The 14,764-nt window shown below is 45.7% G+C and overlaps 1 protein-coding gene across 1 annotated transcript in view; it reads left to right on the top strand.

The window, feature by feature from the left end:
• Positions 1-11,912: 11,912 nt before the first annotated feature.
• Positions 11,913-14,764, top strand: part of Cad74A (cadherin 74A) — a 70,911-nt gene continuing 68,059 nt past the window's right edge. The window contains exons 1-6 of the mRNA XM_089581321.1: positions 11,913-12,585; positions 13,124-13,248; positions 13,342-13,431; positions 13,515-13,714; positions 13,838-13,927; positions 14,034-14,132. Of these exons, the coding sequence (XP_089437447.1) occupies positions 13,182-13,248; positions 13,342-13,431; positions 13,515-13,714; positions 13,838-13,927; positions 14,034-14,132 (546 nt within the window). The 5' untranslated portion in view covers positions 11,913-12,585; positions 13,124-13,181. The remainder of the gene's footprint in view (positions 12,586-13,123; positions 13,249-13,341; positions 13,432-13,514; positions 13,715-13,837; positions 13,928-14,033; positions 14,133-14,764) is intronic.

The raw sequence follows: 14,764 nt of genomic DNA, 5'->3' as shown, positions 1-14,764 counted from the left end.
TCTTTTCGCTCACCTTTCTTTGCCAATGTATGCGGCGGTGCTGGTTTTATTGTTTGGTGCGATTTCATAAGGCAGCCAAACGTCCAGGCTACTCTTCACTAGCGCCCATGTTTATTATAAGACATTATCTTTCCTTTGCAGGCTTTATGCTTGCCAGCTGTCACACAGCAAATTTATCGCGTCATGTAGACTTTATATGCCTGCGGGTGAAAATTATATAAGGGGTATCATCCAAGAAAACCCGCTCAACGCCTCACTCCAATCAACCGTAAAGGCAAACAAATTAAACGAAGCAGATTTCCGCAATATATTTGCCTCTTTTTTTTTTCACAGCTCTTTCGTATTCAGCTGCGTCGTGCAGGCAAAAAAACCTCACAGTTGGTGGTATTTCCACTGCTTCATCGCCTGGCTCGCTTCTCGTTTTTCAAGCGCGCCGAGAAAAATGAACTCGTATCAATTCTCCGTAGCGATTGCGCTGTTACGTAAGGGTACGAAGAAGTGTTTACGCCGCACGTCGGCGGCAAAACAGATTCTTGCTCGGAGGAACACTGGGGAAGAGGAGAATAAAAAAAGGAACGAGAAAGATAGGAGACGGGGGGCGACGAATTGCAGCGACTGCTCTTGCAAAATAAGGATTGTGGGAAGGAAAATAACAAAACGCGGAAAGCATCTGCGCGCGCTTGAAAGCTGGGTGCAAGAAAAAAAAAATTGAAAAGGAAGCGTGCGGAGTTTTCAAATTACGCTTTCGCCGTCCCTGGCACGCTAGGTGTAAGTTTCGAGGCCGTTCACGCTTCAGACACATGATGCGGCCGGTGCGTCGTTACGTAAGGCGTTCATAAAACGTGCTTTCCCGGCGGTTGCGAAGGCTGCACGGAGGAGGAAGAAAGGGAGCCGAGAGCGCAGCTGCGTGAGTCTTCATCTGCACTGTAGATGTGTACGTGGCCCTTGGGAACATGCGCCCGGCACAATACCCCACGAAGGTGAAAACTCCTATTAAAGAAATTCAAATAATCCAATAAAATCTGCTTGACTGCCACTTGGCAAAAAGTATTTCCTGTCCTCAGTCAAAGATTCGCAACTGCGCTTCAGTAAAGCTTTTCTATGGCAGGCTCGACACAACAAACTTACTCTTTTCCAGACAGCCCGCGTATGCAGTGCGCATGCGTGGCTCGATTGAGTCACCTGGATGTCATCGATGGAGCTCTTCGCATATATACTGCTATACTGCATGTTTGTTAAACTAACTGTCTTCTTAACATGCCGACGCATTGTCTCTTCATAAAGTCTTGCTGTTCTCTGCGGTATGTGATGGCGCGTACGTTATCGGCACTTTATGCACGGTTCCCACACTCAGTGTTCCACTATCAATGTTCCCACCGTAAATACGGCCAAGGCATGGACGTTTTTTTTGTTTTTTTCGTAATAAGCACGGGAAGGAAAAGGGCAAGAAACAAAATACTACGGTGGTCTGTAGCGCAATCCGAAGCCGTACAGCACTAGTCATTTTCTCTCTCGGCTTCTTAATACACGTCGATAAGAATTTGAGTACTATTCCCTTTGCTGTTAGTTGCCTGCATTCGTGAAGCGGTCGCCGGCATACCGCGCGCAGCGCGCTGCAGGGCGACTTCTGCAAGTGGAAGCATAGTCACATGTACCATATGCCTATGTATACTATCGGGGACAAAAGCCTCCGGGCCACGCCAACGGGAGCCAAAGCGCATAGCTTTCTTATCGGCCTATGGCTTCAGACTACACTAGTGGACGTAAAACTTGGGCTTCAATTCTATCATGCGGGCTGGTGAAATCAGACGATTGTTGGTTCACATTGCGTTTGCAGGCTAAAATCACCTTCCGAGCGCCCTGGAGACTTTTCCTCGATAGTACGACGGTACAACTCTGACGAATAACGCGAATTCGGTCTCAATGAAATTGAACCAGAAAAGATATATTTTTTTTTTTTTTTCTCAAGCGCGGCGTTCTGTGAGTGCGTGCTGTGTCTGCATGCTAAAGCGAGAGTAAAACGTTAAAGATAAGAGACACAGTCAAAATAGGCGAAAATTGTCTGAATTAGAAGGAAGAAGAGAAGTGGAAGCCGCCCCGGTGGCTCAGTGGTTTCTGTGCTCGGCTGCTGACCTGAAAGACACGGGTTCGATTCCGGCCGTGGAAGTCGCATTACGATGGAGGCAAAATACTAGAGACCCATAAACCAAGCCAAACTAAACAAGAGTACTGGATATAGAATGCTCGCAGTTGAGTAAATTTTCTGTATATCGCGCAGGGCGCGCTGCTGCAAGCCTTCCGCGTAGTCGCGAGACCAACGAAAGCAGAGCAGGGAACGCTCCCATGACGGCATGTATTTGATATGAAGCCGCAACAAACACCGGAATATGCAAAAAACAAAACAAAAAATTCTGTCGGTCTACAGCTGTTCAATACCACGAGACAAGCATGGTCGACCAGCCGCGATGCCTCAGTGGTTATACGCGCTCGTCTGCCGAGCCGGAGTACCCGGGTTCGAACCCGGCCGCGGCGGCCGCGTTTCGATGGAGGCGGAACGCAATAGGCGCCCGCGTGCTGTGCGATGTCAGTGCACGTTAAAGATCCCCAGGTGGTTGAAATTATTTCGGAGACCTCCATTACGGCACCTCTTTCTCTCTTCTTTCACTCCCACCTTCCTCTTTTCCATTAAGGCGTGGTTCAGGTGTCCACCGACATATATGTGCGACAGATACTGCGCCATTTCCTTTCCGCAGAAATCAATTGAACGAATTTACCAGATTGCTCGCCTCTCGGCCCGTGTTCATTTCTTGTTCTGCCATTCCATAGATGGCGCTAAAGTTTTCATTATTGGTGTGCGCTATACTGCACCTCCTTCAACACGCTCGGCAGTTAGAATACAACTTCTGACAAATGACTTCTTTTAAGTCTGAAATGAAGCGTCAGTATTTAATATCTATCTCTCTCTCACACACGCACGCACGCACGCACGCACGCACGCACGCACACACACACGCGAAGACAACCACAGCAACAAAAAGCGGCCGCGATTAGAGAAAACAAACAAGGATCGAAAGCGACATTCCAGGCCAACAGTGCCATATCTGCGCGAACGTTTACCCTTCACTGCGCCGCGTCAAGTGCGGAGCTATACGACAAGCCTCGGCGACTGCTCCGGGTCACATTGCCTCGAGCTTCAACTGCATTCTTCACCTTATTGAATTCACGGGGAGGGGGGGTCCAATAAGCTGGGAGGATTGTGTCTGTAACCCTTCTCTTTTCTTATTTCATAGCCTGTTGAGAGGCGCTGGCCCGTGGGCTGGCCCGGCGCACTTCCTGACGTCTGGAAATGGTGCGAGGCGGTCAAGACGCACAAAGGCCAGCGCGCTGCTCGACGTGAACCGCCTAGTACACAGCCTCGTTTATTTCTCGTCTCCGAAGAAGAGTCGCTCACTGCGGAAGAAGAGACGTTCAGCCGATGTGCGCGCGCAAAGTTGCAATACGCGACCTGGAGGAGACGTTAGCAAAAATCGTGCACTTTCTTTTGAGACCAGCGTTAATTACTTGGTGTCTCCAGAAACTTTCCGGCGATCGATCGGGAAATAAACGGTGGAGCACGTGGGGAAGAAGGTGCGGATGTGTTGATGCCAGTCTGATACAATGAGAAACGTTCTGTGAACAGAATTATAAAAAAGAAGAAGAAAGAAACTGCTTTTCTCGGAGGATGTTATACTTTGCTCATATTTGTACAATTTACGCTTCCACTTGTGTCCTCCAGCCCAACGACACCGTAATTTGAGCCGCCCACGCCTCCTCCCTAGCCACATTCCTTTTAGTTGCATGGGAGTTGAGCCGCTCCACCACCGGACCTTCGCCCTTTTTTTTCTCTGGCTTCGCTTAGCCCGACACGTCGCGTCCTCTCAGCCTCCCAGGCCACTGTGTGTTTCACTCACTCACGTCGTGCGCCTGGACGTTACCGCAATGTAATTATAATGTATGCACACCAATGACATAGATCACTAATATCTGGCACCGCACGGGCTGTACTTCCAAAGGCCGGCAAGCAACTCCATGTGCGATGGAATTTTAACGGAGTACGCTTATGTTGCATACTGCGAAAAAAAAAAATGAAGTTTAATAACTCATTTTACTGCAGAGAGATGGCCCTCCGCCAGACGTCATGCGAGAAGTGTGAGTTTTGAACAACCACATCGAGTGAATGTCGAATAGCGTTAGCGCGTTGCGCAAGGCAAACGGGCAACGCGGAGTGACAGGTGATGTTTCGGTACGAAATATTCGCTTCGTTAAAATACGTTATTACTAAATACAGTAGTGAACAAAAAGGTATGATATTTCAGTTCGAATTTAACTTTTTTCCCGTACTAAACCTTGCGCACGAGGTTGGACGACAAAGTAAGACTTTTTACGCAACAGCAACCAATATTTATCATCATATTGAGCCAAAATTTATTCCCACAGCAAATTTCTTGAAGAGCTGCTTTCTGCGCTGCTTGAAGGTATCGGCTAGAATGCCTTTACACAACGGAATGCGTCAGTGCTTCACACGTAAGCCTTTTACCTCGATCACTGCTTGACACCGCCGAAGCATGGAGTCCAGTAAGATGTTAATGAACGTCTAGCATGTTTCCGTGCACTTCTGCAGCAGCGGGGCGGCTTTCTGTTCGGTGCTGCCGGCTTTTCTGTCCATCGGCCCACAAACAAAGTTGTTCAATTTAAATAATACCAGCAGACCGGCTTGGCCGTTAATGTCCATCGTCCTCTTAATATTTTTCACAAGCGTATAAGAGTGCTTCGGGTCGTAATTCTGCTGAAACGTATATCTAAATCCCAAATTCTTACGTGCATATGAAAGCATAATCTCTTAAAGAATGTCCCGATAAAACTCTTCGCTCATGGTACCTTGAATTCAATTAAGGACACAAACTCCACGAGCGGAAAATCAGCCCCGTGTCGTTACGTTCCCGCCTTTGTGACTTAACATGGGGAGTTGACGACGAGATCCATATAAATTGCGTTTCGGGCGACATATACAACGAATCCCATCTTTCTGCACGAAAAGAACTTCGATTCTTCTGATGAAATTGCACTTTTCCGTCCGTCACCTAACCACATCAGGTGTTCCTTGACCTGTATCACCCTGGAAATTCAGTTCTTTTCACAGATGTGCGGGTTTTGAGCTCGGCTACTGTCGTTTAGCTCGGAACATTGCATCTGACGTCTCACAGTCGATGGAGCCACTATAGAGCCTCATACCAAGGCTAAACCTTCGGAAATATCGATAACAGACAGCAGGCTCGCGGGAACAATGTCTTTCTCGACAACTTCGTTGGTCGTTCTGACATGTCTCCTGAGAAAGAATGAGACTTTTTACCAGATTGGTTTCCTCTCCTGATGCGCTGTATATCCTTGCCGACCTTTTAGTTCTGTTATGTTTTCTATCGAGTTTGTGCCACGTATAGCGCCTACCTAGGTGCTCTGTAAATAGTTTTTTTTGTGTGTATGTGCACACACCCACATATATCCTTTCTGTACATAACCATGTAGAATAAATACCATGAAAGAAAAAGAAGATCGAAAATCAGAAACCGCCCCTGAACCTATATATCTTCAAAACTTGTTAACGTGTGGACTGTGCTACTGTGAAATACAGTGGAAGCTGACAGAGTTGTGGTCGCGGATCATTGCCATTTGAGCAGTCTTGATGACGTTATGTTTACTTCGCACCTCACCCACTACTTATAAAATGCGCAGTAATACACGTAACCGCCGAATATGCCACTTGAAAATGAGAGCTAGTTAATAATAATTTATAAGAGACGGAAAATGCGCGCAGTTAGAAGTGCCCTTGAAAGGACAAAATGAAAAACGAACTGAAGGCATATAGTAACGCTCCAACAACTCCTGGCGGAAAGGGACGGTATTATTGCATCGTAATATACTCAGAAATAGCAAATTGATCTTCTATGCCCGTGATATTTTAATTTTTTACGAAAAAATTGAAAATATCTTATCTTTTTTGTTCACTACTGTACATTGACTCGCGTGAGCATAATTGCCTTCGTTACTCGTATAGCAATTATTTCGTTAAATAACACTTTGTCCTAACGTGCTTTAACCCTTTCAGTTCAGAATTAAAACTGTTGAATACAAAAAATTGATACCCAGAGACTAGCATGTGTATAGAAAAGAAAAACTCAAAAATGAAAAATATCGAAGTTCCTCCCGTTCTTTACATTTTTTTTTTGCGTGATTCGAAATGTATTAACTCATTGGGACCTATAGAGGGTGCAAAATGCATAGCAGGGTGATTTCTGCGAAAATTTTTACTTCAAGTCAATAGCTTCGAAACCATGCTTGTCCTTGTTGAGGTGGAGGTATGCGCTGTACAGTTCTTGCTAAGAATTTGCGAATATATGACATGACACACAGTTTGCGCCTCTGTTTCTGTCATTGCGCGTGGCAGTGCGAGTGCGGGCGTGAAATTTGAGTTGGTTGAAGGCAAGCGCTGGTTATCTTAAAAGGTAGCGTGTTAAAAGCAGGAAAACCACGCTTTCTGTTAATAGCCGCGACTTAAAGAGTGCCTTTGCATTCGGAGCACTCACCATCCAGCTTTTTTCGCAGGGTAAAAGATTGCAAAGCTATTTCTCGCAGATTTAGTCGTCACACAGCTTGTTAAATGCTTTGTATGGCTTCTCTCCGCGGAAGTTACTATTTTTCTGTTCATTTTTCCGTTTTCGGTAATTTGTCGTTCGGCGTGCACGCACGTGTTTGTTCTGTAACAGTACAGTCTTTGTCAAAAATATACGGCCCAGGAGGTTTCCTTCTTTGCCCTGCATTATGGCTAGTTTTGCATCCTCAGCGACCCTAATCTTACAAAGGCGATGACAACTCGCGTCCTCGACCCTCCCACAAACCCAGGACCGCCAAATGTGCTTGAGAGCACCGCTACAAGGCTTGGAAGCAAATCACATGCATATTTTTGACAAAGGCTGTATAGTTTAGAACGGCTTTAAACTTTGCAAAGGCTTTAACATGCAAAGGCCGAGATCACATGCAGGTTCTCGACTTTCGCGTTCTGCTCTCTTTCTGTGCGCTCGCACAATGACTACTTCGTCATAGAATGAATCGATATCAATGTCTGACGCCTCGCCACGTCATGTGAGCTACTCTTGACCCCCCCCCCCCCCCCCTTTTTAAATGCTTGCACTGAATGTATCTCGAGGATAGAACGTATATTTTCACAGTAAAAGTGAAAAAAAAAATATGACATACATACGAAGCAAGCAACCGCAAGTAAGTCAAACACAACAGCGGTGCTTATTTTAAGGGCCCTCCCAGTGGTTCAGTTTTTGGAATCATGTGTTTTTCCGATACCCTATAATTCTTTAAAATACTGTCCACCAAAATGAATTTCTTTTGCGGTAACATGGGGCCTACTAGTGCCCGTGTTTAGAGAACAATTAAAATGGTTATATTTCCTGTACACGCTGAAAACGAGTCAGTGGTAATCGACAACGGCGGCAGCAGTGGGCATGGATTTTTTGTACCTCTTTCCTGGATAACAGCCTTTGGCTGTTAAGTGAAAGGCAGCTAGCAAGTGCAGATAAATGGCTAGATGTTGCATTAATTGCAAAGTTAGCAGAAATTGCTTCCTCTGGTGAAGCCGACACTGGTCTCTAAATCTGGTGCTTCCAGTTCGAATCACTGGTCCTAAAAGTGTTAACAGTGTAACCTAGACCAATAGCGAAAACGTGCGGATTGTGGCCGCACAGGAGGAGGCCGGGAAATTGCAAGAGTGCGTAGACGGCAAGTTGCGAGCAGCAAAATTATTGCCACCAAAGAATGCTGATGCGTACTGTATATAGCATAGTTGGGGAGTCGGTACGGTTAGTGCAGTTTTCGATGATATACTGATATGCCTTTTTATATCCTGTGCTCTAATGCTCACTGTAGGAAAGAGCACCTCATAGAGAAAGAAATGGACAAGAGTGTCGCAGAAAGCAGCGATTCCAAATGTAGTTCTGTCTTTTGCACCAACAGACATAGCCTAAAGGGAGCTAAAAGGCACAAAATGCTTGTAGTTCCGTACGTTTAGTAACCCTGTGAAACTAAATTTTAAATTCAGTTGGAAGATTCTGCCTATTATATCAACGAATACATTGACTGCAGATTTTTAGGCGGGATTTCAACCCGTATACAGTTATATGGCACCCATTCGGAACTGACACCGATGAACTCTAACGAACATGGAACGCAACTCATGATGCTGGTTTGTGAGAAGGAGCTTTTAATGTTGTTACTCTGGGCCCATACTTCAGCTAAAAGGAAAAGAAAGTACTCAATTGGAGCCATTTTTTTCTTGGTGTGTGTGTGTTTGGAAAGTATACAAAGTCACTACATGTATCGGGCCGTTGCGGAGCGACACAGTTTCTATTTCCAACTGTCGGGTCGGCCGCGCTTTTTTTTTTCGGCTAGTTTTTTTACCCCCGTTTTCACCTCTATGTATGTTTTCACGAAAGCAGTACACGGCGGTTCACTGAGGAAATGGCAGTAACGACGCGGAAACGGCGCTGTCTCTGCTAAAGAAGGACGTCCACGCAGTTACCCAGCCTTTCAGCCCATACTTGGCATGCCGCCAGCATAGCGTGCAAAACGCGCACAATGATGAAGTATACGGTGTGTACCACGTGCCTTGACTGTCCAGGTGAAGCCCTTTTTAAGTTTGTCGAGACGTGCTTCTTTGTGCTTTGTTACGGATCTACGAGTCGAAGCGCTCTGAAACTTGTGTAAGCTCGCGGTGTGTGTACAGTGGACGCATCAGTTTTGACGTCTGGATGTTCGAAAGAGAGATATGTTCTACCACGTGGCAACCTTCGCAAGCACAACATCCAGTGCTAGAACCCTGTTCACTGCTGGGTGCATCCTCTCGAATACTTACAGGCATTTCAGGCGTTTCGTTAAACAGTTCATGGAGTACTATATCGCTGCTGCGGGTGGTGTTGGCAACAGTCACCGACTCTTTTGCCACTCATATCAAAGACACGTACCTATGCGGTTTCTAAAAAACATGACTGATCATACAGATGCATACTAAGGGAAAACTGCGATCACAAGTATGTGACTCTAGGTAAAAAGGAAAATATTTACAGGACTGTTGCCACTGTGTAACGGGATATACAGCGACAGCTGTTAAAGTATGTTTTCCGGTGTGTTGTGGTAGAGAATATATGAGAACTATATACATACATACAAGGTGTTTCACCTAAAACTGTGCACAATTTTTTTTAAATAGGCTTTCTGAGTTAAAAGAGCGCTTTTTTCGGCATAGCATTGTCAGCTGTGTAGTACATCGGAATGCGGCTAAGACGAGCTAACTAGCAGGCTCGTTAAATAATATGGAACAGTTAACTTTTTGACCTTTACTATTGGGCTCCTTAATTATTCACAGGCGTGTAGCCCACTGTAAGTAACAACAATATCAGTTTTTAGAATTTCGAACATGCGGTTATCCTCGGCGCTGTAGCCCTACAACTAACCAGCTGTTGCTGGAAACTGATGGAGCATATTATTAACAAAGCAGTCATAGCCTACCTGGAAAACAGCAAACTTTTATTTGCGGACCAACACGACTTTGGGAAGGAGTTATTAAAGGTTGTGCAACTACTTGAAATTACACATGAAAATTTCATTGATTTTGCAAAAGCATTTGATTCTGTCCCACACTGCTAGTTAACAGAGAAGCTCTGTCTTATGGGAGTTAATAGAAAAAAAGTTTCTTGGATCTCGGCCTACCTCTCGGACTGTTCTCACTACGTCGAATCCAAAAATGCCAAATGCAATACCTTAGATATTTGCTCTGGTGCACCGCAGGGATCCGTATTAGGGCCTATACTTTTTCTTATATTTATCAACGATATTTTTCTTGTGTCACTACAAATGTTGTATTAAGACTGTTTGCTGACGGCTGCGTTGTGTAGTCTACCGTTCGTTCTGAAGATGACCTATTTAATTTTAACTTAATACTTCGTAGCATTGCCTCCTGGTGTGACACTTGGGGTATGAGAATAAATGTCAGTAAAACATCCTCAATTGCCATGACGAGTAAAAAGACCCCTATTTATTTTACTTATCTGTTATCAGAACCTACTGCGATGCGTAATAGTCAAGTAAAATACTTGGGCGTGACATTCACTGAAAATTTGAAATCACACATAGATAACATCTGTACAAAAGCACACCGACAACTTGGATTCATCTGACGAAGATTGTCAGTTGCACCCTCGCATGTAAAGCTTAACGCCTACAGGACCCTAGTAAGACCCATTTTTGAGTAAAGCGCCATAGTTTGGAGCTACCATCAGTCTTATCTGAAAAAGAAATTAGAAAGAATTCAAAACTTGTAGTCCTTTTTTTTATTCTCGTTACTCCCGTTTGTTTATTCTTGTTACTCCCCCCCCCCCCCCCCCCTCCGATGGTTCCCGCGGTAACCACCCTGGTTATGCATTCGAAAGTTCTCGCCACACCCTCCTCCTTCCATAGTAACCCTCCTAGGGAAACTACCATCTAGGTGGTTCCCGTGGCAACCACCCTTCGCTTGCGCCTTACGCTTTCGCCACACCCTCCTCCTTCAGCGATAACCACCCTATGGTTACGCCTTCCTACTCTTTCGCCATACCCTCCTCCTTCCAGGATAACTACACCGCAGGTGGTTCCCGCTACAACCACCCACCGGTTATTACTTCTTACGCTCTCGTCATACCGTCCTCCTTCCACGATAACCATCATCCGGGTGGAGATTCCTCCTCTCTCGAGATACCCCTGCCTTCCAGGCTAACCACCTTCCGGATGGTTCCGGTACCTAACATCCACCGGTTACTCATTCCTCCGCTCAGGTCATACCCTCCTCCTGCGACGGTAACCACCGTCTGATTGGTTCCCATGGCAAAGCACCACCGGTTACGCCTACTACAACATACACTAACTGCATTATTTGAACAAAAAAGTGTGTGTGTGTGTGTGTGTTAATTGTGTGTTGGGGATGGGCAGGGGTAGGCTAAGTGCGTCTGCGGCACGTTGACAAAATGTCGACGCCATTTGGAAATGAAAAACGGGGCTCTTCAGTGCGGTTTGCATTTCTTCGTAAATAGCGATCTCGAAGCTTAATCGTTGCTCACGCTGAGCTGCTGCTAAGTTAAAGGAAAGAAAAGCTTCAGCTGTTACTGCAAGCGTCGCTACCGTGATCTACCTGAAAGCGCTGAGAAAATTGTCAGCGATTAAATTACCTGCCATGCCACAAGGGCCGTCCCTTATGAATGGACGCAGAACTAGCATAAGCTAGCACATTAAGCACTTTATATTGCACAAAACGCAACGTAGCAACCGACAGAACGGAAATATGTTTTAAAAGAGAGCAGCAGGAAATAAAGCTAGAACACAAGTTGCATGATAGCTGGAATTAATGCAGTGAAATGGACTTGGCCAGGGCGTATAATATGCAGAACATATTACCATTTGTTTAGTAATTAAAGTGACAGAGTGGATACGAAGACAAATGAAACGTCGCAGGGGCGGCAGAGAATGAGGTGGAGTACTGTGCATGGTCAAGGGTCAGAGCAGAGATAACTGGATATTCGCTGGTGGTAGAGAACTCTTGTTTTTCAATGGACAAAACCCGGCTCATGAAGACGATAAGTCTTGAATTTCTTCAACTGCCCAGCCTTCTTCACTGAATGGAACACACGCGCATCGCATACTCGTTTTCCTATGCAAAGGCACGAGCGTGATTGAAGGAATCTATGAAAAGAAGTAGCAATGTCCAGGGTAACCAATGCTGGCGCACGCAGGCTGCAGCGGCATGCGCGCATGCGGCTAGCGGCAAGCGGTCACTGCGTGCGCGGCGTCCGCTACTGCAGTCGCCGTCCACTGCCGGCCGCTGACGTAATCGTCGCGAGGAAGTCGACGGCGCGCAGCAGGGAAGGCGAAGAATTCCAGACTCGACCGGGCCCCCCCGGACCCTTCTCCTCCTCTCGCAGGGTCCTTCCCAGTGTGGGTCAAGTCATGGAGGCGGAAAACCGGTTTAGTGCGTTGACTGGCGGCGAGTGGAAGCCTTGGGAACTGCCGCCCTTCTGCGGAGTGCGGCGCACAGGTTGTTCCGAGCAGCGTCGCAGTTTCCGCGTTCACCTTACACTTGGTGGAAGGAAGAGGACCGACAGGCGAGAAGGACGGAAAAGCAACAGTACACTTCGCCCGTCCGGTGCATCTCTCCACGCTCGGGACGTCGCCGCCAAGTCGAAGAAGGTGTCTACCGTGCCGCTTCTGTCGGTCGTCACTGCAGAGCGCATCTTGTCGGCTCGCTCTACACTTTCTCGACTGGTCTTGGAAGCAGTGAAGGGCACTTCAAGAATGGCAGCGTCTTAAGCTCGGCCGGAAGCTGAGTGCGTTATGCTGGTCGGTGGTTGTGCTGGTCAGTGAATGCCTGTGATCGTTGACACCTCTGGATATACATACCTTCGCTGCTGTCACTGCATCAGTAAGCCACACGGCGGCATGTTATAAGTGCCGACTGACGTAAGTCCTCTTCGTGCGAACCTGTCTGCATGTTTCGCTCATCACGTCACTTTCAAATGTGCCGCGATGCTGTGCACGGATGTTAGTCGTCGCGCCTTAGGTTTCTTCATTCGAAAGTATTCGGCTCTACGAAACATCCTTGTCGATGTTTTGTTGAGTTAAGATAGTATGTTCTGTGCGCGTTTATGTTTGCATTTTCAGCAGCTTACTTGTGGCATAGACAACCATGGATACAAAAACATCAGCCCGGCGCTGGCTGTTGCGAGATTTAAATTACCGGTTTTGCGCAGCGCCGCAAGGAAAGAGAGAGCTACCACGTAAAAACATACGTGCGCCTATTTAACCTTGGCTTCTTTGCTGCTCCACGTCTGGCAGAAAGAAATTCTGAGTGTGGTATGCGGTCGCGCCGTTGGAACGCTTTGGTGCAGAGATTCCATTTTTACGAACTTCGCTTTATTGAAGTTGGGATCTGTACTACTGGTGCACATATATGTCATGATCTCAGTAATGCTGTAGCTTTGTCAAAATATCATTGCAGATGAGGTGATGGTTCGAATGAAAAGACATGAACAGTAGGACAGCTCTGTGACAACAGCATGACTGAGGCTTCGTCGTTCGTCGCACGTCTGATATGGAGGTGGTTGACCATTTTTTTGGTTGTAGGTGAGCTTATTTTTGTTGAGTATGAAAACGGTAAACAGCATTTCCACGGTGTGTCACGACCAGTAATGTCCGTTTATCTGTGTGCCTTTTCAGGCAAGTGCCAAGGTCAAACAAATGCCCCTCCAGAATTTCTAGTCGGTGGAAACATGGACAAATTTTCGTTGCGTGAGGACACACCAGTTGGTAGGCTCCTTTCAACGTCAATGTGTCAAATGCTTTCCAATCGACTACTTTAGAAAGATAATAATGCTATTTTGTCATTTTAGGTGCAGCTGTCTATACATTAAGGGCCATAGATCCAGAACACACAAAGGTTTCCTACTATATCAGTGGAGGAACCTTCAGCGTAAATAAAGACACAGGAGTTGTGAGGTTGACAAGACCATTGGACAGGGAAGAAGAAAGCACAGTGGATGTGATTATAAGTATCACTGATGAAAAAATTCAAGGCCAGAAAGCCAACACGGTAAGTGTGGAAAAGAATGCTGGGAGTCAGATTGCATTAGAAGACATTGGTTAGCGATTAATGGTGGGAAAGGGACATTGATGGTGCCTTTATGACTTGGTGCCTTCATTATGGGCATTACAGGTTTCGCTACAAAGGGAGGTAAACATTCTTGACTACAATGACAACCCTCCTATCTTTGAAAATGGCCCTTACACATTTCATGTTGATGAGGTGAGTTGAGTTTGTGTCGCTGACGGTTTCTTGTTACACTTCCAAGTGTTATGTATACATATATTAGTTAGATGCTTTGAACATGAACATTATTTTGCTTGGACAGGATACTCAAGTTGGAACAACCCTTTATCGAAATATTGTTGTGACTGATGCTGACTTGGGAATCAATGCTGATGTTGAAGTTACATGCCAGAGGCATTTGGTGAGTGTTCGCACAAAGCATTTTCTTCACATTTTTTATCTGAAAGTCTGGCTTGAATCCTTATAAGTAGTATTGTGCACTGGGCTTATGCTTGGTGGTGTTTATAAATGAATGCCTCAGAGCTAGGCTACAGGTCGAGTCTTTATGTGAGAGGAGTTATATAAAGACTGTATATTGAAATATACTAGAAGGTAATGGAGCACATTAATAATGTATCATCGATGAAGAAAACATAGAGGACATATTATGATAGTGTATGTTTGGATGGACATCTCTGGTATTGCACATGCTGCTTCAGACGAAACCTTGTACTTTCCAGCGCACTATTATGGTTGAGGAGAGAGGGTAAGCTTTAGAGATAAATAAAGCAGTGGCAGCAACTACAAAATGCCTTTCGTGGTTGCTTCATTTCTTCACTCAATGAATATATCGCTTATGAATGGAGAACGAGTTAAATGAACACTACCAACCTGTCATTGTGACTAAGACATGTATCTGTGTGTAGTGTGGTTTGACATTTGTGGCCATATTTGCTCAGTTCAGTTTGATAAAATTTTTGAAGCTGAATGACTCTTTAGTTCTCTGCTATTAAATTCTAGCCCTCTTTGCATTGCTGTGTCATCTGCACTTGA

This window comes from Amblyomma mixtum, chromosome 3 (assembly GCF_055824585.1).
Source record: "Amblyomma mixtum isolate Tamu chromosome 3, ASM5582458v1, whole genome shotgun sequence".
In the NCBI taxonomy this organism is placed as follows: Eukaryota; Metazoa; Arthropoda; class Arachnida; order Ixodida; family Ixodidae; genus Amblyomma; species Amblyomma mixtum.
The sequence above is the reverse complement of the archived record's forward strand: the minus strand, read 5'-3'. Positions and strand labels throughout refer to the sequence as shown.